The sequence below is a fragment of the Arachis hypogaea genome, chromosome 7, assembly GCF_003086295.3.
Source record: "Arachis hypogaea cultivar Tifrunner chromosome 7, arahy.Tifrunner.gnm2.J5K5, whole genome shotgun sequence".
NCBI lineage: Eukaryota > Viridiplantae > Streptophyta > Magnoliopsida > Fabales > Fabaceae > Arachis > Arachis hypogaea.
Genome location: NC_092042.1, coordinates 42939232 through 42961826, shown reverse-complemented (window position 1 = coordinate 42961826; position 22595 = coordinate 42939232). Strand labels below are relative to the sequence as shown.

Genomic DNA, 22595 nt, shown 5'->3' with positions numbered 1-22595 from the left:
TCCAAAATTGAATTGAGTTATTAAATATTTTTACAAACTTGCATGAGAAGAGATGATCGTAGGTGGAAACATGTAATTGAGCATCAAACCCTCACCGGATGTATTTGCACTCTATTCGCTCGGTGTTTGGGGTTGATTCTCTCAATTCTCTCCTAATCATGCTTTCCAAGATTTGTTCTTCTTTTAACAATCAACATATATTTCATGCATGCATACAAGTATCATGAGGTCTTTTCTTTGGTTGTAATGGGGCTAGGGTCACGGTATGATGCATATATGGTTAAGTGAGCTTGAAATTTGAATCTTTGATAAGCTTAAACTTCCAACCTAACCTATGACATCCTATACAATTAAGTTCTAACCTAACTACCCATTTTTCACTTTTTCACATACTCATGCATTTTCTTTTCATTTCACAACACTTATGCATTGATCTTATTGAGCTTCACTTTGCTTTGGGGCATTTTGTCCCCTTTTTATTGCTTTTTCTTTTTTCTTTTATTTTTCTATATACATTTTTTTCTTTTGTTTTCTTTTTTTTCACTTTTATTTCTTTTTCTTTGTTTTTCTCATTTTTTTTCTATATACAAGAGCATCAATGCATAAGGTTTTACATTTGACCAATACATGAGCATGTACCCAATTCCCAATATTTCCAATGATAATACAAAACTACCCTTTTATTCACCCAATGTCCCAAAGTTCCCACACCTGAATGATACTCACACACACTAGCCTAAGCTAATCAAAGATCCAAATAAGGACATTTATTGTTTTTTGCTTTAAGGCTTGTAATGTGCTAAATTAAAGAACCAAGTGGGTTAATCGTAGGCTCAAAATTGGCTAACAAAGGAAGATAAAAGGTAAGGCCATTTGGGTAAGTGAGCTAATGAAACAATGGCCTCAATCATATAAATGCATGAATACACAAAATAATGGACATAAAGAATCAAACAAATCAAAGATTACAATTATAGAAAGAGAATAATGCACACAAGAAGGAAAAATAAGTGGTTATAAGATGTAACCACACCATTAGGCTCAAGTCTCACTTGCTTGTGTTCTTAGCTCAAAAACATGATCCACAAGATATATAATTCAAGCAAGTTTAATGAAAAGTTTTCACTTAAATCAATTGAGGTGTCCTATAGATAGAAATCCTTGAAAAATTTTATTATTTTGACTATGCTTATTGTGTATATGCATGCAAAAATAAAAAAATGCAAGTAAAAATCCTAAAATCCTAAAATGAAATGCAAAAGTGTTGAGATTAGAAATTTGTCACCCAAAATCGCCGATTGGTCAGACGACCTCCCCACACTTAAAAGTTTGCACCGTCCTCGGTGCACTCAAAGATGAGCAAGGGGGTACGGCGACTCTCCGGATTGCTACGTGTTCTTAGTCTTGCTTCCATGTTTGCTTGTGGTGCATTCATCATGAAAAACAAAAATATAACACCATAAAATGAGAAGATATAAAAGCAAGGAAGCATACATTGTTGGAATGAGGTAAATCGCTAGAATTGAGTGAGTGAATTAGTGTGACATTAAGAAATATTAGGTGTGTGAATTCTAAATTGCGCGGTTTAGAACACACATTAGCCTAAAAGTTATGTCACAAAAGAAGCATGCACTTCACTTATCCTAGTGTGCTTGAGATGCTTTAAGTAAACTTGTAAGGTAAAACAAGCATTAAAGAAGCATGAAAGCATTCAAGTTAAAGCCTATGGATGCATATGATCATGAAACACAATGCATTAAGGTAAATGCACAACATCATCTATCAAGAAGTTGGCTAATCACAAAATAAGGCTCAAATCACATGGTGGCCAAATCATGAAATTCAAAAAGAGTTACAAGTTCGAAGGCAATTCTCATCACTTGGTATTCTTAAAAGGTAAGCATGAAAAACTCAAAACCAAGTAGTAAAGTATAACCTCAATCATAGAATCAAACAAAGATTATCTAAAAACATTCATGCTAAAATAGCATTTAGGCAATAAGGGGCAGCAATGTATAGTAAACAAAGTCAATAATCCAACACTTATGATGAAAAGAGAGAAAATAAAATGAAAAAAAAACTAAGACTAAATAATCAACTAACTGACTAACTAATTAACTAACTAACTAGCTAATAACTAACTAAAATAAATGGTTATCGATGGTGTTTGGAAGAGTTAGATTAAGGGTAGGAGAGGGAAAGAAGAAAGGAAGAGGAAAGAAATGGAAAGAGGAGAGGAAAAGAAGTGGATTGAAGGAAGGGCATCCACGCGTACGCACGCATGACGCGCGCGCGTCGATGGCTTATTTTGAGAGTTGTGCGTACGCGTCATGTGTGCGAGCGCGCAAATAGGTTTGTGCCTCAGGCCCAATTTCCGCACAGTGCAGGCCTAACTCTCGGGTCAAGGTATGGAAGGTGGAACTTCTCAATCCACGCGTACGCGTGCATGGCGCGCTCGCGTGGATGGTCCAAAACGCTTGATGCACGCGTACGCACGCAGTGCGCGTACGCGTTGATGGTGCTCTATTTTTCAAAAATTTTTTTGCTATGTTTTTGCACCAATCCAAGCATTCCAAACCTCCAAACAACTACCAAAACACCCTAGAACCTTATTTAACATACTAAACTACCAATTAGACTCATTAAAATAATCAAAACAAGAAATTAAACTAATTCTACCAATATGTATAAAAGAGAAAATGAAAGGATTTTACCATGGTGGGGTGTCTCCCACCTAGCACTTTTGTTTATTGTCCTTAAGTTGGACTTATGGGGAGCTCCTCTCAAGGTGGCTTGTGCTTGTACTCATCTTGGAACTTCCACCAATGCTTGAATCTCCATTGTGCCCCAAGATTTCCTATGGGTTGAGCCAAGTGTTGATGGAGTTCTTCACAAGCTTGGGGCTCCCAAAGTTGATCCTCTTCTTGTAATCCGGGATCCCACACTTTATTTTCACACCCGTCTTGAGGTTGATCATCATTATTAGTCCAACCGGGTGGTGAGTAAGGTGAATTCTCTATATAGTGGCCAACAATCCTCCTAGACCCATCTATTTGAGCACTACTCCAACCTTTATATCTCATGTTTGATGCATCAACCATAATGAGCCTTGATTTGCAATGCCAACCACGAAACATCTTTCGCTTACGCTTCATCCCACAAAGCATCCTAAGTTGACCATCCGTTTCAAGCAAGCCATACTCAAGTGGGACAATAAAGCTAATAGAAATGAATTTTACCCACTCAAGTGAAGGAGTAGATGACAACCTAGGCAAAGATGCTTTCAACGATCTTGACAAAGCGTATTCCACTCCCATCCTTCTATTTCTAAGGACTTCCACCTCTTCACAAGATTTCTCTAATTCAATCCTTTGTTCATTAATACTATCTAAGCCTTTTCCCTTAATCAAACTATAATTGGGAGGGTGAAAGAAGTTTACCTCCACAACATTTTCAAATGCACCGGGAGAAGGTTCTTCAAGTTCAAAGGATTCTTCACCACTAAGAATTGATGCTTGATCTTCATCACCAAGGAAACTCGATTCTTGTTCTATCCCATCCAAGTCTTCATATGGAACATGCCTTGGAGGTTGTGCACATCCCTCCCTAGCATCAATTTCAATCATCTTGGAAAGGTTTTCTTCAACTCTATGTTCCCATGGAAGCTCCGCATCTCCTAAGTCTTCTACCACTTCTTCCTTGTCTTCAACAATTAAAGCTTCCTCCAATTGTTCCAATACAAAGTAACTTCCCTCATTTCCCACCGGGGTTTCTAATCTCTCCTTCATGCTATGTTCTTCATTTGATTCTCCACATGTAGCCATGGGAATTCCTTGAGCGTTCAAGCATTGGGATGCTAATTGATTTGTTACCGCATCCAAAGCGGCCATGAAATTTTGCACATCCCTTTTCATCTCTTCTTGCCCTTGAACAAGAACACCAAGGATGTCATCCATTGGAGGTTGGGGTGGATGGAAGGGTTCATCATTTTGGGGGAAGGGTTCATAGTAGGAAGGTGGTTCTTCTTGGTAGAGTTGTGGTGGTTCTATGTTTTCCACTCTTTCTACTTGTTGCACAAAACACTCCACGGTTGCTTGAAATTGATCCAATGCTTCCTTGAGATGATCCCTTGACTCTTGTTCCTCTTGGATGTCATGAGTAGGATCATAGGGCTCTTGGATTGAAGGACATAAGTATTCTTCCATGGGAGGTTGTGGTGGAAAGTAGTATTCATCTTGTGGTTGGAAATTTTCATATGTTGGAGGTGGTTCATCTTGGTAATAATATGGAAGGGGTGGCTCTTGAAAGTGGTGATATTGGGATGGTGGTGACTCTATGTGTGGTTTATATGGCTCATATAGTTGTTGGAATGGTGGATATGGATTAGGATCATATGAAGGTGGTTGGTGAAAAGAGGCTTGTGAATGTGGTTGGGGGCCATGTTGAGGAGGGGGTTCATAAGCATATGGTGGTGGCTCTTGAAAGTCACAAGGAGATTCACCATAGCCATTAGATTGATATGCATCAAAAAATGGCTCTTCTTCATAGTGCATTGGTGGAGGTTGTTGCCATGAAGATTGATCATATGCATATGGCTCCTCCCACCATTGATTGTCCCATCCTTGATGTATCTCTTCATTGAAGTTCTCATCACCTACAACATAGTTGTAATCACACTCATAGCCAAAATGAGAATTCATGGTGAAAAGAGAAAATAAAAACAAAAACTACTAAGAAATAATGAAACAAAGTCCTAACTAGCAAGCAATCCAAAAAAATCAAGCTATTCACAATATTCACATATATACAATAACCAATAACATAACACCATTGCAATCCCCGGCAACGGCGCCATTTTGATGATTGGATTTTTGACGGTTTAGAATTTCACAAATGAATTCTCGTTGCAAGTATAGTTTCTAAACCAATCACTAATCCTTTCATACAAAAGATTGTTTGTCACAAGTAACAAACCCCTAATTTTATAAACCGAAGTATTCAAACCTCGGGTCGTTCTCCCTAGGAATTACAATAAAGTGTCTTATTATTGGTTGTGAGTTATTTTGGGGTTTTGATAAGAGGCATGAAAGATAAATGGCAAGAAAGTAAACTAACAACTATAAAAGGCTCTTGGCAAGGTGTGAGAACTAGAAGTCCTATCCTAGTTATCCTTCTCAATTGTGATGAGAATTGTTCATTGCTACCACTTAGTTAACCCTTACTAAATAAAGGAAAGTCAAGTGGATGAATTGACTTGAGCCACAAGTCCTAGCCAACTCCCAAGGAAAGACTAGCTTTAGTGCACTCTAAACCAATTAGCAATCTCTCCAATCACCAATCAACAAAGGAATTAGATAACTCAAGTGTCACTAATTACTCTACCTAAGCCAAGAGGAACAAAATCTAACTAATAGCTATAAGAGGCATTTTAACAAACACATAAAAGGCAATAAAAGTAAACAACATAAATTGCAAGAATTAAAGAGAGATCTAACTACAAAGGCAAGAGATCAACAATGGAAAAGCAAAGAAGAATAATTATTATGAATTACCTCTTATTGAATTGAAAGAAAATGGAAGGAACAATAGTAGATCTACAACAAAATGCAAGAACAACATAAAGGAAATTACAATAAAAGAATGGAAGAAGAATGAATGTAACAACAAGGAATTGACAAGATAGAAGTAGAAGAAGATGAATTAAAATCTAGATCTAAGAACTAAACCTAATCCTAATCCTAATCCTAGAGAGAAGTGAGAGCTTCTCTCTCTAGAAACTACTTCTAAAACTAAACTATCACTAATGATCAAAAAGTATGTAAAGTATGAAAGTATGTTCATTCCCCCTTCAATCCTTGGCTTAAAAAGCATCAGAAATGAGTTGGATTGGGCCCACAAGGCTTCTAAAATCGCTGGCCACGTTTTGCTTTAAGTGAACTTGGTGGCAGCAACGGCGCGTGCGCGTACTATGCGCGTGCGTGCCACCATACGTGTAGCAACTATGGCAAATCTTATATCGTTTCGAAGCCCCCGAAAGTTAGCTTTCCAACCCAACTGGAACCGCATCATTTGGACCTTTGTAGCTCAAGTTATGGTCGTTTAAGTGCGAAGAGGTCGGCTTGACAGCTTTCCGGTTCTTTCATTTCTTCATGAGTTCTCCAAATTTTCATGCTTCTTTCTTCATTCCCTTGATCCAATCTTTGCCTCCTAAACCTTAAATCACTTAACAAACATATCAAGGCATCTAATGGATTCAAGGTGAATTAAATTTATTTATTTTAAGACCTAAAAAGCATGTTTTCACTCTTAAGCACAATTAAAGGAGAATATACAAAACAATGCTATTTCATTGAATAAATGTGGGTAAAAGGTGATAAAATCCCCTAAAATCAATACAAGATAAACCCTACAAATGGGGTTTATCAGTGGTTCATAATGAAAAGAATGAACTGGTTCCTACAAGAACAGTTACAGGGTGGCGCATGTGTATTGACTACAGAAGGCTCAATACAGCCACCAGAAAGGATCATTTTCTTTTACCATTCATAGACCAAATGCTAGAAAGATTAGCGGGTAATGATTATTACTGCTTTTTGGACAGCTATTCAGGCTATAACCAAATTGCAGTAGATCCTCAGGACCAAGAGAAAATAGCATTTACATATCCTTCTGGAGTATTTGCCTACAGAAGGATGCCTTTTGGTCTGTGCAATGCACCTGCAACCTTCCAGAGGTGCATGCTCTCTATCTTCTCAGATATGGTAGAGAAATTTCTGGAAGTCTTCATGGATGACTTTTCAGTATTTGGAGACTCATTCAGCTCATGCCTTAATCATCTAGCACTTGTTCTGAAAAGATGCCAAGAGACCAACCTAGTTTTAAACTGGGAGAAATGTCATTTTACGGTGACTGAAGGAATTGTCCTTGGGCATAAAATTTCAAACAAGGGAATAGAGGTGGATCAAGCAAAGGTAGAGGTAATTGAAAAATTACCACCACTTGCCAATGTTAAGGCAATTAGAAGCTTTCTGGGACATGCAGGATTCTACAGGAGGTTTATAAAGGATTTTTCAAAAATTACAAAACCTCTATGCAACCTGCTAGCTGCTGACACACCATTTGTGTTTGACACACAGTGTCTGCAGGCATTTGAGACCCTGAAAGCCAAGCTGGTCACAGCACCAGTTATCTCTGCACCAGACTGGACATTACCATTCGAACTAATGTGTGATGCCAGTGACCATGCCATTGGTGCAGTGTTGGGACAGAGGCATAACAAGCTTCTGTACGTCATTTATTATGCTAGCCGTGTTCTAAATGACGCACAGAAAAAGAGTTACTTGCAGTGGTTTATGCCATTGACAAGTTTAGATCCTATTTAGTAGGGTCAAAAGTGATTGTGTACACTGACCATGCTGCTCTTAAATACTTACTCACAAAGTAGGATTCAAAACCCAGGCTTATAAGGTGGGTGTTGCTTCTGCAAGAGTTTGATATAGAAATAAGAAACAGAAAAGGGACAGAGAACCAGGTAGTTGATCATTTGTCCCGAATAAAACCAGTGGCAGGGGCGTTCTTCCCTTCTACTGAGATCTCTGAGACCTTTCCAGATGAGCAACTCTTTGCCATTCAGGAAGCTCCATGATTTGCAGACATTGCAAACTATAAAGCTGTGAGGTTCATACCATAGGAGTACAGCAGAGTGCAAAGAAAAAAATTAATTTCAGATGCCAAGTACTACCTATGGGATGAGCCATATCTCTTTAAGAGATGTGCAGATGGAATGATCCGTAGATGTGTACCTAGAGAGGAAGCACAAAGAATCCTGTGGCATTGCCATGGATCACAGTATGGGGGACATTTTGGAGGTGAGCGAACAGCCACTAAGGTCCTCCAATGTGGATTCTACTGGCCTACTCTCTATAGGGATGCCCGAGAGTTTGTGCGTAACTGTGACAGTTGCCAAAGAGCTGGTAACTTGCCTCATGGTTACGCCATGCCTCAACAAGGGATCTTAGAGATTGAATTGTTTGACGTATGGGGAATTGACTTCATGGGTCCCTTCCCACCATCATACTCAAACACTTATATTCTGGTGGCAGTAGACTATGTATCTAAATGGGTAGAAGCAATTGCCACACCCAATAATGATACCAAGACCGTGCTGAAATTCCTCCAGAAACACATCTTCAGCAGGTTTGGTGTTCCCAGAGTACTAATCAGTGATGGGGGCACTCATTTCTGCAATAAACAGTTGTACTCTGCTATGGTTCGATATGGAATTAGCCACAAAGTAGCAACTATGGGAAGGCCTGTCATCTGCCCGTGGAACTGGAACATAAAGCCTACTGGGCAACCAGATTCCTAAACATGGATGCTAAGTTAGCTGGTGAAAAAAGATTGCTCCAGCTAAATGAGCTAGAGGAGTTCAGACTCAGTGCCTTCGAAAATGCAAAAATCTATAAGGAAAAGGAAAAGAAGTGGCATGACAAAAAGTTGTCATCCAGAGTCTTTGAACCAGGACAAAAAGTTCTGCTCTTCAACTCTAGGCTCAGACTATTCCCAGAAAAACTTAAATCCCGATGGAGGGGTTCGTATGTGATTACAGGAGTGTCACCATATGGATATGTTGAGCTTCAGGATATTAATTCTAATAAAAAGTTCATTGTTAATGGATAGAGGATCAAACATTATCTTGAAAGTAATTTTGAGCAAGAATGCTCAAAGCTGAGGCTTGAATGAATCTCAGTAAAAGGTCCAGCTAAAGACGATAAAGAAGCGCTTGCTGGGAGGCAACCCAGTCATTAGCAGGTTATTTGTTTTACTTAATAAAAGTTTGATACATATTCTCAAAGGGTGATCATCAAAATTGAAGGAATTCACAGAGTTATAGAAGGATTCAGTGCAAAAAGCAGAGAAAAGGAGCTTGCTGGCGAAAAAACGCCAGTAAGGGATACTCTAGGCGTTAAATGCCAGAATGGATACCATTCTGGGCGTTTAATGCCAGTAAAGGTACAATTTTGGGCGTTAAACGCCAGAATGGGCACCATTCTGGGCGTTTAACGCCAGGTGTGCAGCATCCTGGGCGTTTAGCAAAATGCCCAATGATGAAGGGGTTTCTGGCGTTTAACGCCAGCCAGGGTACCTGGCTGGGTGTTAAACGCCCATATTGGCCAACATTTGGGCGTTAAACGCCAGAATGGATACCATTCTGGGCATTTAACACCAGATAGGTGGGGGACAGAGATTTTGCTTTCCACTTCAAATTTTTTCAAACTTTCTTGTTTTGTTCCATAATTTTTTGCATAAACACATTTCAAACTTTCATCATTCACCTTCAAATCTTAAAAATTAAAATCATTCTTCAAATATCTTTCAAATCCTTTCCAAATCTTCTTCAAAAACTCAAATATCTCTCAATTTCTTTCCATATCTTCTCAAATCTCCTTCAAAATTTTCGAAATCTCTCCCCCCTCCCTTATAAATATAAGTTCGGCCATTTCCCTTTCCCCACCATTCGAATTTGCTCTCCTCCTCTCTCTCCTCTTTCTTTTCTTTTGCTTGAGGACAAGCAATCCTATAAGTTTGGTGTGCTTTTCCATGATCACTAAGCTAAGGCTCATCAAGATCATGGCTCCCAAAGGAAAACAAACCAATTCTAGAGGCAAGAAAGAGAATGCTCCAAAGGATCTTTGGAGTCAAGAGAGGTTCTTAAGCAAAGAACATGCAGACCATTACCACAAAATAATGGGTCTAAGGTCAGTGATCCCGGAAGTTAAATTCAATCTGAAAGAAGATGAATATCCGGAGATCCAAGAGCAAATTCGAAACAGAGGATGGGAAGTTCTAACCAACCCTGAGACAAAGGTTGGAAGAAACATGGTTCAGGAATTCTACTCAAATCTGTGGCTGACAGATAAGCAGAGAATGACTGAAACTGCTTTTCATACCTACAAAACCATGGTCAGAGGGAGAATTATTTACTTCCATCTGGACAAAATAAGAGAGGTCTTCAAATTGCCTCAACTGCAAGATGATCCTGAATCCTTAAATAGGAGAATGGTGAGAGCAGATAAGGGGTTGGATCAAGTTCTAAAGGACATATGCCTCCCTGGAACTAAGTGAACAACTAATTCAAAAGGTGTCCCAAACCAACTCAAGAGGGGAGATCTCAAACCAATTGCAAGAGGTTGGCTAGACTTCATTGGGCATTCCATATTGCCCACTAGCAACCGTTCTGAGGTGACTATCAAGAGAGCAGTGATGATTCATTGCATTATGTTGGGAAAAGAAGTGGAGGTTCATCATCTGATTGCTTGTGAGATTTACACAATTGCAAACAAGAATTCCACTGAAGCCAAACTGGCTTACCCAAGCTTAATCTCTTTGCTATGTAAAGATGCTGGGGTGAGGATGGGAGTAGATGAATTCATCCCAATTGAACATCCAATCACCAAGAAGTCAATGGAAGGACAAATGCAAGATAATTCTATCAAAAGGAGGGCACAGGAGTTCCTCCCTGAACTCCCTGAAATTGACTACTGGACCCGCCTAGAAGCATCTGTTACCAAGCTGCAAGAAGCTATGGAACAAATTAAGAAAGAACAGCAGAATCAAAACTGCATGCTCTGCAAATTGCTGAAGGAACAAGAGAAGCAGGGGCGTGAGCTACAGGAGCTGAAGCACCAGAAGCTCTCCCTTGAAGGGTCAAATACCCCACAAGTTGAGGGAGCATCCACTTCTCAAGATCAAGGTTGTTGAGTCCTAACTCTGTGATAACCTCTATCATTAGGAGTCTATTTTAGAGTCATTCTAAATTTTTGTTTTTCTTTTACTATTAGTCTTATCATATGTTTATCTTCAAGTCTTGTTCTTAATTCATGATTAATAAAATTTAATGTCTATGCCTTAAAGCTATGAATGTCCTATGAATCCATCACCTCTCTTAAATGAAAAATGCTTTAATCACAAAAGAACAAGAAGTGCAGGATTTCGAATTCATCTCTGAAACTAGTTGGATTAGCTTGATGTGGTGACAATACTTTTTGTTTTCTGAATGAATGCTTGAACAGTGCATATGTCTTTTGAATTTGTTGATTAAAGAATGTTAAACTTGTTGGCTCTTGAAAGAATGATGGAAAAGGAGAGATGTTATTGAGGATCTGAAAAATCATCAAATTGATTCTTGAAGCAAGAAAAAAAGTAGTGAATTAAAAAAAAGAGAGAAAAAAAAGAGAGAGATAAAAACTGATCCAAGACAAAAAGAGTGTGCTTAAGAACCCTGGACACCTCTAATTGGGGACTCTAGCAAAGTTGAGTCACAATCTAAAAAGGTTCACCTAGTTATGCGTCTGTGGCATGTATGTATCCGGTGGTAATACTGGAAGACAGAGTGCTTTGGGCCACAGCCAAGACTCATAAAGTAGCTATGTTCAAGAATCATCACATTTAACTAGGAGAATCAATAACACTATCTGAATTCTGAGTTCCTATAGATGCCAATCATTCTAATCTTCAAAGGATAAAGTGAGATACCAAAACTGTTCAGAATCAAAAAGCTACTAGTCCCGCTCATCTAATTGGGGTTAAGTTTCATTGATATTTTGGAGTCTATAGTATGTTCTCTTCTTTTTATCCTAATTGATTTTCAGTTGCTTGGGGACAAGCAACAATTTAAGTTTGGTGTTGTGATGAGCGGATAATTTATACGCTTTTTGGCACTGTTTTTAGTATGTTTTTACTACATTTTAGTTAGTTTTTAGTATGTTTTTATTAGTTTTTATTTAAAATAAACTTTTCTAGGCTTTACTATGAGTTTGTGTGTTTTTCTGTGATTTTAGGTAATTTCTGGCTGAAATTGAGGGACCTGAGCAAAAATCTGATTCAGAGGCTGAAAAAGGACTACAGATGTTGTTGGATTCTGACCTCCCTGCACTCAAAGTAGATTTTCTGGAGCTACAGAAACCCAATTGGCGCGCTCTCAATTGCCTTGGAAAGTAGACATCCTGGACTTTCCAGCAATGTATAATAGTTTATAATTTGCCCGAGATTTGATGGCCTAAACTGGCGTTGCAAATCAGCTTCAGAATTCCCAGCGTTTAACGTCGGAACTGGCACAAAAATTAGAGTTAAACGCCCAAACTGGCACAAAAGCTGGCGTTTAATTCCAGGAAAAGTCTCTACACATGAAAGCTTCCATGCTCAGCCCAAGCACACACCAAGTGGACCCCAGAAGTGGATTTTTACGTTATTTACTCATTTTTGTATACCCTAGGTTACTAGTTCACTATTAATAGGACCTTTTGACATTGTATCTTTACCTCATGGCACATTACACATTTCTTACTGTATCTTCTACGGCATGAGTCTCTAACCCCCATGGTTGGGGGTGAGGAGCTCTGCTGTGTCTTGATGGATTAATGCAATTACTACTATTTTTCATTCAATCAAGCTTGCTTTTATTCTAAGATATCACTTGTTCTTCAACTTGATGAATGTGATGATCTGTGACACTCATCATCATTCTCACCTATGAACGTGTGCCTAACAACCACCTCCGTTCTACTTTAGATTGAGTGAATATCTCTTGGATTCCTTAATCAGAATCTTCGTGGTATAAGCTAGAATTAATGGCGGCATTCAAGAGAATCTGGAAGGTCTAAACCTTGTCTGTGGTATTCTGAGTAGGATTCAAGGATTGAATGACTGTGACGAGCTTCAATCTCCTGAGGGCTGGGCGTTAGTGACAGACGCAAAAGAATCACTGGATTCTATTCCAACCTGATTGAGAACTGACAGATGATTAGCCGTGCTGTGACAGAGCGCGTTGAACATTTTCACTAGAGGATGGGAGGTAGCCATTGACAATGGTGAAACCCTACATACAGCTTGCCATGGAAGGAGCCTTGCGTGCATGAAGAAGAAGACAGTAGGAAAGCAGAAATTCAGAAGATAGAGCATCTCCAAAACCTCAACCTGTTCTCCATTACTGCAAAACAAGTATCTATTTCATGTTCTTTTACTTTTCACAATTAAACCTGAGAATTATTGATATCCTGACTAAGAGTTACAAGATAACCATAGCTTGCTTCAAGCCGACAATCTCCGTGGGATCGACCCTTACTCACGTAAGGTATTACTTGGACGACCCAGTGCACTTGCTGGTTAGTTGTGCGGAATTACAAAAGTGTGATTACAATTTCGTGCACCAAACATCACACGCCTAGTACAAAGGAAAGGGCTCCGAAGCTTCAGTTGAATCCCTTATCCCCCTCCTTAAAGTATGCATTCCTAGGCGAGCATGATTCTTATCCAGTGATTATTAGCTCCTCTTTGAGGCATGAGGAGGAGGAAGCGTTACTTGAAGTGCTCAAGATTCATAAAATGACTCTTGGGTGGACCATTAATGAATTGAAAGAGATTAGTCCGACCAAGTGTATGCACAAGATCTTGCTTGAGGATGATGCTAAACCGGTTGTGAAACCACAAAGGCAACAAAATCCAACCATGAAAGAAATGGTCCAAAAAGAGGTAATGAAGCTTTGGGAAGTCAGGATTATTTACCCAATTTCTGACAGTCCATGGTGAGTCCTGTGCAAGTAGTTCCCAAGAAAAGAGGGATGACAGTGATCAAAAATGAGTTTATTCTCACAAGGACCATCAAAAGGGCCGGGTGACGTATGTTTATTGACTACAAGAGGCTCAATAATACAACGAGAAAGGATCACTTTCCCTTGCCTTTCATTGATCAGATGCTTGAGAGGTTAACCAGTCATGCTTTTTACTGTTTCGTAGATGAATATTTTGGCTATAATCAGATTGCAGTAGACCCTCAAGATCAAGAGAAGATGGCATTCACATACCCCTTTGGAGTATTTGCTTACCGAAGGATGCCGTTTTGACTGTATAATGCCCCAACAACTTTTCAGAGGTGCATGCTTTCCATATTTTCTGACATGGTTGAAAAGTTTATTGAGGTATTTATGGATGACTTTTCGATATTTGGTAATTCTTTTGAATCTAGCCTTAAGCATCTTTCCTTGGTCTTGAAACGGTGCCAAGAAATAAACCTTGTTTTAAATTGGAAAAAATATCACTTTATGGTCACTGAAGGTATTGTTCTTGGGCACTGGATTTCAAGTAAGGGAATTGAGGTTGATAAAGATAAGGTGGAGGTAGTTGAAAAATTACCACCATCCACTAATGCTAAGGAAATTCGGAGTTTTTTGGGACATGCAAGATTTTATAGGAGATTTATAAAGAATTTTTCTAAGATTGCTAAACCTTTGAGAAATCTCTTGGTGGTGGACATTCCTTTTAATTTTGGTCATGATTATTTGCATGCCTTTGAAACTCTGAAAGCTAAGCTTGTCTCTGCTCCCATCATAGTTCCTCCTAACTAAGATTTACCATTTGAATTTATGTGTGATGCCAGTGACTATGCTATTGGACTCGTCTTGGGACAGAGACAAGACAAGCTTATGCATGTCATTTACTATGCTATTCGTGTATTAAATGACGTGTAAAAGAATTACACAACTATAGAAAAAGAATTACTAACTGTAGTTTATGCTTTCAATAAGTTTAGGTCATATTTAATTGATTCAAAAGTTATTGTTTTTACTGATCATGCTGCTCTTAAATACCTTTTAACCAAGCAGAATTCTAAACCAAAGTTGATCAGGTGGGTGCTCCTTCTTTAGGAGTTTGATATTGAGATTAGAGACAGAAAAAGATCAAAGAATCAAGTGGCTGACCATCTTTCCAAAATTGAGCCTAAAGAAGGGATGCAACAACCCATTCCTGTTACTGAGACATTCTTGGATGAGCAAATCTTTGTGATTCAGAGAGTTTCATAGTTTGCAGATATTGCAAACTACAAAGCCATGAGGTTCATCCCCAATGATTACACTAAACAACAAGTTAAAAATCTTTTAAATGATGCGAAGTACTACTTGTGGGAAAAATCTTACTTTTTTAAGAGATGTTTAGATGGTAATAATCCGGCGTTATGTCTCAGATGAGAAATCACAGCAGATTCTCTGGCATTGTCATGGTTTTGAGTACGGAAGCCACTTTGGTGTTGAACAAACGGCTACTAAGGTCCTTTAGAGCAGTTTTTATTGGCCGACTCTCTTTAGAGACTCTCAAAAATTTGTGAGAAACTGTGACATGTGCTAGAGGGTGGGGAATCTTCCCCACAATCATGAGATGCCATAGTAAGAAATTTTAGAGATTGAGTTGTTTGATGTGTAGGGCATTGATTTCATAGGCCCTTTCCCACCCTCATACGCAAACACTTACATCTTGGTGGTAGTAGATTATGTGTCCAAGTGGGTGGAGGCAGTGGGTTTACCCACTAACGATGCCAAAGTGGTGATGAGCTTTCTTCAGAGATATATTTTCAACCGGTTTGGTGTCCCAAGGACACTAATTAGTGATGGAGGAAGCCACTTTTGAAACAAACAATTGGACTTACTTCTGTAGAGATATAAAGTCCGTCATAAGGTGGCAACCCCCTATCACCCACAGACAAGTGGACAAGTTGAGGTCTCCAATAGAGAACTCAAGCGGATTCTAGAGAGGACTGTTAGTACTTCCCCTATCGGCATGTCCCCATATTAGCTGGTATATGGTAAAGCCTGTCACTTGACAGTTGAATTGGAGTACAAAGCATATTGGGTAACAAAGTTCCTGAATTTTGATGCCAAGGCTGTAGGAGACAAGAGGATCCTTCAATTGAATAAGCTTGATGAATTCAGAAATTCTGCTTATGAGAATGTCAAGCTCTGTAAAGGGAAGACCAAGTTGTGGATGACAAGAGAATAGCCACAAGAAAATTTGAGCCAGGCTAGAAAGTCTTACTATTCAACTCAAGGCTCAAGCTCTTTCCCGGAAAGCTAAAGTCCCGGTGGTCAGGACCGTTTGTAGTGACCAGAGTGTCTTAGTTTGGTCATGTGAAACAACAGAAAGAAAACTCAGATAGAAGGTTCACTGTTAATAGCCAGAGGCTGAAGCACTATCTTGGAGGCAAGATTGATCGTCAGAGGTCCGCTCATCTGCTGACATAGCAAAGCTGACCGTCAAGCTTGTGACGTTATAGAAGCACATTTAGTTCCTCTAGAAAGAAGGAAGGAGAAGGTCCCAATGGCCGGTCCTTTTGATGCAAACCAGTTCAATTCCAAGGTCTATGAGGACCAATTTCATGAGATCACTTCGTGGAAGAACGTGATTCCGAAGGTTCGATTTGATCTTAAACCGGACGAGTATCTAGAGATCCAGGCTGAGATTCAGAGGAAGGGATGGGGCACATTGTGCAACCCAGTTATTGAAGTGGGCCAGTTGATGGTCCAAGGATTTTATGCCAATACTTGGGTGACTTACAAGCATGTGAAGGGCGTAAACCCCAGCCCAAAGAACTGGAGGACTATAGTACGAGGGCGAGTCATTTACATTGGACCACAGAGTGTGAAAGAGACACTTCGCCTACCACAGACCGAGGATGAGGATGATGATGAGTCCTATACTGAGAGGGTCAACAGAGACAAGAGGCCGGAGCAGATACTCACGGACATATGCCTTCTGGGAGCCCACTAAAGGCTTAATTTTGAGAGGCAACCTTACCAGTTGGGCCGACACAATCTGAAGCCAGTTGCTAGAGGATGGTTGGAGTTCATTTAGTACTCCATCATCCCTACAAGCAACGAATCTGAGGTTACTATAGACCAAGCAGTGATGATTTACTGTATTATGCTCGGTCATGAGGTAGAGGTGGAGCAGGTGATTCTGCAGGAGATATACAGCATTGCTTTCAATGCCTCCACCCACGCTAAGCTGGTGTTCCCGCACTTGATTTACCGCCTCTGTGAGGCTGCTAGGGTGCGGATCGACCATGACACTCTTATCCCCATCGAGTGGCCCATCTCCAAGAAGACTATGAAGTACGCTTAGGAGTATGCTAGAGCCCCGAGAGAGGAGCCGGCTCCCGCACCTCAGCCTCAACATCCTAAGATACCTTAGGAATATTATTCCCCTCTGCAGGATTACCGGGATCAGTTGACATCATCCATTGGACATCTGGCATTGTCTGTTGACCAGTTGAGGATGGACCATGAGGACCAATCTGCCCTCCTTCAGCAGTTAGTAGAGTAGCAGCAGAGCCAGAGGCGGGAGATGGAGCATTTGAGGTGTGACTTTGGAACTCAGTGAGGATTTCTAGGAGGAGGCAGCCACCATGACTGAAGTGGTTGAGTATTTTTATTGATATTTCCCTTATTTATGTTTTTAGTTATTATATTTTATTTCCTATTTCTATTATTCAGTTCTCAATCCTTTGCATGATTAGTACCGCGTGCAAGCTTTCTATTTAGTGTGGAAGACCTCGTAAAGCGCGCCTAGAATCTCACGCTATCGGCGCTAAACACCGAACCTGCCATTTAGTGCCAGGAAGACAGCAAGACCAGAAACCTCTCTGCCTCAGCGGCGCCTGGCGTTTAGCGCTAGTAGTGCAAATATGATTTTTAAAGAAGGTTCCGTTGGCTTAGATTTTTTTATTAATAATTACTTTTCTTTTCTTTTCATTATTATTATTTCAAAACACAATCTTTTAAGTTTTGAATTTATTATTCTATTTTATTTTCAAATCAAATTAAGTTAGATATAAAAGGGAAAAGATTTAGCCCTCGAGGCTCTCTTCTCTTCTACCTCATTCTACACACTTTTGAACCCTAGTTTTTTTCTCTGAGCCACGAGCAACTAAGCCTCCTTTGTTAAGATTAGGAGCTCTGTTTATTCTATGGATTAATACTATTGTCACTCTATTTTAATTATTGTATTGATTTAAATTCAAGGATTACTTTCGTTTCTTCATCTTATGAATTTGAGTGTATTAGAAAATAACTCTTGTTCTACATGAAATCTTGTTGATTCTTGGAAAAGTTAACTCACTTGAATACTAGCTTGAAAGTAATTCCTCCTAAATCACTAATTTCCTAGACTTAACAGGATACGTGACATATAATCCTCTTATATTTGGGTAATTAGGATTTTTATGGCTAATAAACGAGAATTGGATTTAACCCTTTAATCTACATTAAGTGACCAAGGAATTAGTTGTTGATTAGGTTAGAGGAGACTAAATTACTAAGGAATTAGGGTTTAGTCAATTACGGCTTGTCATGAATTGGATCTTGCATGATTAAAATAGTTGGTAAGAAATATTAATCCGAATAAATAAATAACTCTGAAACCTTAACTGTTCTCTCACAAAACTTACACATCCAATTTACTGCTTGCTTTCTAAATTTTTGATTTACTGTTTAATACAATTTGATCCCCAAAACACAGTTTTCTACTTGTCTGACTAAGTGAATCCTTCAACCATTATTGCTTGGTCCGTCAATCCTCGTGGGATCGACACTCACTCACCTGAGGTATTACTTGGTATGACCCGACGCACTTGCCGGTTCAGTTGTGGTATTCTAATTCTGCACCAACAAACTGCAGAACCAGCCAGACCTATGCGAAACCGAAGCCAGCTAGTTGGCAGGGCATTATGAATACCAAGCCACAAATGAAGTTTAATTTTCTCTATAACTCGCAACCGCCACAACCAGAGATAATTATCAGTACGATTCCAAGCAATTTTCTATTGCAAAAGCCAACAATAACAACTCTTAGTTGAATAGTCCTTATTACTAGAACTATACCAAATCCATCCAGATCGGTTGCACCATGCCGCACAGAGAAGATATTATACAACTTCATTTTAAAATCTTTATCAATGGGAGTGTATAGAACATTCCAGTTCCAATAGTCAAGAGACCAAACGTCCTTCACCTTTAAGATTGTGTCTGTAATATGAACAAAAGGAACAAAACTATCGAGATAGCCGTTTGGGTGCCAAGAATCGAACCAAAAGGATTGATCAAGAGAACCAGTACTCCAGGCCAGCCTACCGTGCATCACTCTCTTAGTATTCATGATTCTCGAAATTCCGGAAGCATTAATCAAAATCCTTTCCTCCAGAATAAAATCATGCAACACATATTTATGAATCAAAACTCAGACCCAAAGCTTATGAGAGCTATGAAGGAGTTGCCACAAAACCCTACCCATTAAGGCCATGTTCGCACATCTCATATCTCTAACACCCAAGGCACCAAACTTGCGGGGGGTAATAACTGTATCCCACTTAACAAGATTTAAGCACCTTTCATCAATTTTTCTTTCCAAAGAAAAGTCCTTATTACAGCATTAATTTTCTTGCAAAAAGAGGTAGGAAAAAAAGAGACTTGCATTTCATAAATAGGTAATGCAGAAGCCATAAATTTAATCTGACAAAGTCTACCTGCTCTATTGAGAAACCTACCCTTTCAATTCGCCAATCTAGACTTGATTCTATTCAAAGAATTTGCAAATCCGGCTCTAGAAGTTTTGGGATGCCCAATGTGTAACCCTAAGTATTTTCCCAAATCATTAGTTAACCAAATCTGAGAAACTTTGGTCAAGACCTCTCTTCAACTATTAGAGACATTCTTGGAACATAAAGCTTTTGATTTCTCAAGATTTACCTTCATACCCGAAGCCTTACAAAAAGTTCTATAAATCACATAACGCTCTAAACTTGTGACCTACTGGCCTTGCAAAACAAGAGAAGATCATCTGCGAACATGAGATGGAACGTCCGAGGACTGCCATGAGAGATGGCCATAGCTTCCCAATCACTAGAACTAACTTGGGAGTCAACAAAAGTAGCCAAAACCTATACATACAGATGACAAAGAGGTAAAGTGACATGGGGTATGTATCCTTGTCTAAGACCCATCTGATGATGAAATCACTCTAGTTTAACACCATTCCATAAGATGGACAGATTTGAGGCCTTTACACAATTCATAATCAAGTTGATGATAGTCTGGGAGAACCCAAAAACAGGAAGAGAATCCTCAAGAAAACTCCAATCAACTCTGTCATACGCCTTCTCCAAGTCAATCTTAAAGGCAATGGCACCTTTCTTCGACTTAGTCCTCTTAAGAAAATGAAGCATCTCTTGAGCCAGAATACTATTATCCAGAGCTCCCCTACCATGAATAATGCCCTTTTAAGTTTGGCTAATTATCTCCTCGAAAAATGGTTGCAATCTGTTAAATAGAACCTTGGTGATAATCTTGTATGACATTACAGAGACTAATAGGGTGAAAATCCTTGAAGGCACAAGGTGTCTCACACTCAGCGATAAGAACAATAAGCATTTTCACCAAGGAGTCACTCAAGGGACCATCAAGAAAAGCACTCTAAAAAAACCTCCAAACTTCTTCCCTACAACATCCTAGTAATGCTTGAAGAAGAATGCCTAGAAACCATCCGCGCTAGGAGCTTTCAAAGGGCTCATACTATCCACAACTTGCTTGACTTCCAGAAAAGATATTAGTTGAGTAAGGCAATCACAAGCAGTCTGATAAAGCCTAGGCGAAGGAATTTCTCACAGGCACTAAAGATCAATTCACTCGGTAGAGCAAAAGAGATTTTTAAAAAATTTTAGAACTTCACACTGCAAAACATCTTGATCTGTGGCCCAAGAACTGTCATTAGTTAGAAGACCATGAATCTTGTTTGCTTTTCTTCAGAGAATGGTTCGCATGCGAAAAAATTGTGTATTACGGTCTCTATATCTCATCCACTACTCTCTGGATTTCTAAAACCAGAAAAATTCCTCTTATGCTAAAATGGTGTTAAGCGCCATCCTAATCCCTTCTTCCTTCTGCCGATGCTCAACATCATCAGAAACCTCTATACTTTTCTGAACTTCTTCCAACTGAGCTTCAAGCTTATGCTTATTAACAAAAATATTGCCAAAAGTATTAGAATTGAATTCCAAAGAAGCTTTTTAGATCAGAAATAATTTCCATTAGATGCACCCACCTGAGGAATTAGACCCCCAAATTTTCTTGACTAGAGGTTTATATTCCGGATGAGATGCCCAAGCAGCTTGGAATCTAAAAGGCCTGGCACCCCTCCTCAAAAGAGCTCCGAGGCACCTAACCAAAAGGGAACAATGATTTGAATGTATACAACACAACACTTCAGTATATTCTTCTGGAAAAACCAATCTCCACTCCCCATTACTACACACTCTATCTAGTTTCTTTGCAATATCCTTAGAACCTTGAATTTTCCTAAACCAGGTGAATTGTCTACCTGAAGTTTCTAAATAAAAAAGATTACTAAAATTTAGAGCGTTTGACAAATTAGAACTACGAGAGAGAAAAAAGTTATCCCCCTCTAACCTCTAAAGAGCACACAATCTTATTGAAGGCTGCTAGAATAACCGGAGGTTCCGTTAAACTCAAAGAAATAGCATGTATATGATTCTACAATAAGATACATCTAGAGTATTAAGGACTCCTATAAACTGCACTACAAACCCAAAAATTTCTTCCTCTGTCCACTTTAACAGTTACACATTGCTCAGTGTTTCGAAGAACTAAACAAGGAAAATAAGGATCAGAAGACAAAAATAAAATACCCCTTTTGTGCCCACTAGCTTCAGATATACCCAAAGAAAAAAATTCCAAAGTATACCAAAAACCCCTCATATGATCAAAATTAACATGCATTTCTAGTAGAATGAAAAAAGAAGACTTGAATTTTCTTACCAATTCTTACAGTGTATCCAAGACATCTTGTTGGATGCCCTTGATGACCCAACTTATTATATTCAATTGATCCATAAAAGAACCACAGATGAAGAAGCTGGAACATGAACAAAAGAATTACACGGTGGGTCCTCTATCCCCAAGATTCTGGGTGTTATCCATCGCTTCAGCATAAAAGTGTTACTTATCGCCACCCCGAGTATGAATAAGAGCTTCAACAAGGGATCCTTTTAGCGGCGCTGGTCTTTTGCACATGTGGTTCGAGACAACACTCCCGGCATGGCGTGACAAGAAAGCTTCATTGTTTTTATCCAAAAAGCCCCAATTTTGTGCTTCAAAAGGGAATTCACTGGAGTATTAAGAATTTTTCCAGGCCCAGCATGAGTAGGCCCATGTTTCGTTCCCCCAACCTTCTCTAAAGTGAAACTTTCCTTGGTTGGGCCAGTTTTAGAGGAATGTGACATCTTTCCTTTTTCCTTTCTACTAAATGGGACCCACCCATCATTATTTGCATGGATTGAGGCTTCATTTAGAAGATCATGCAACGTCCTAGGCTCAAGAATCGGGCTTTCTATATTCAACGCCTCCTTTCCAAGAATGTTACCAAATTTAAATTGCATTGCTTTCACCGTTTCAAGAACTGAATTACCAATCAGCGATGGCCCTACTGTTAGCGTGTTACCACTCAACCCATTATCCTTTTCTCAGTTCTTACACTAGCCTCGTGCTTTTGGCACTCCTTCGTGGCATTACAATAGCAACTACATGACGAACATATCAAATAGAGGTGTTCATATTCCACCTCATATATTTCATTATCCACACCAATCTTCTTGACCATTGGCTGGTCAAGATTAATTTGCACACATGCCTGTGCATACTTGGCTCTCTTCGCTATTGGTTGTCAAATCTATACAGATTCACGTTCTAATGGTAGCC

The 22595-nt window shown here is 39.3% G+C and overlaps 1 protein-coding gene across 2 annotated transcripts; it reads right to left on the bottom strand.

Annotated features, from left to right (window-relative positions):
• Nucleotides 1-473: 473 nt before the first annotated feature.
• LOC114924216 (uncharacterized) lies at nt 474-21937 on the bottom strand. Of its 2 annotated transcripts, none has more exons than XM_072199402.1 (3): nt 21657-21937; nt 20923-21038; nt 474-4654 (listed from the first exon to the last, which is right to left on the bottom strand). In XM_072199402.1, the coding sequence occupies exons 1-3, from the start codon at nt 21680-21682 to the stop codon at nt 2784-2786; spliced, it is 2013 nt and encodes a 670-aa protein (XP_072055503.1). In that variant the 5' UTR covers nt 21683-21937; the 3' UTR covers nt 474-2783. The 2 variants fall into 2 exon arrangements, with proteins under 2 accessions (XP_072055503.1, XP_072055504.1); XM_072199403.1 differs by having other exon boundaries at nt 490-5594; nt 21657-21932.
• Between the last annotated feature and the right edge of the window lie 658 nt (nt 21938-22595).

Excerpts from the sequence above, each read along its gene's own strand:
- LOC114924216 (XM_072199402.1), bottom strand. The coding sequence starts at position 21,682 with ATGTCTTGGATACACTGTAAGAATTG. Across the intron at positions 21,039-21,656 it reads TGGATACACTGTAAGAATTG|GTGCCTCGGAGCTCTTTTGA; the intron begins GTAAGAAAATTC and ends CCTTTTGGTTAG. Across the intron at positions 4,655-20,922 it reads TTGGGGGTCTAATTCCTCAG|GTGATGAGAACTTCAATGAA; the intron begins GTGGGTGCATCT and ends ACTATGTTGTAG.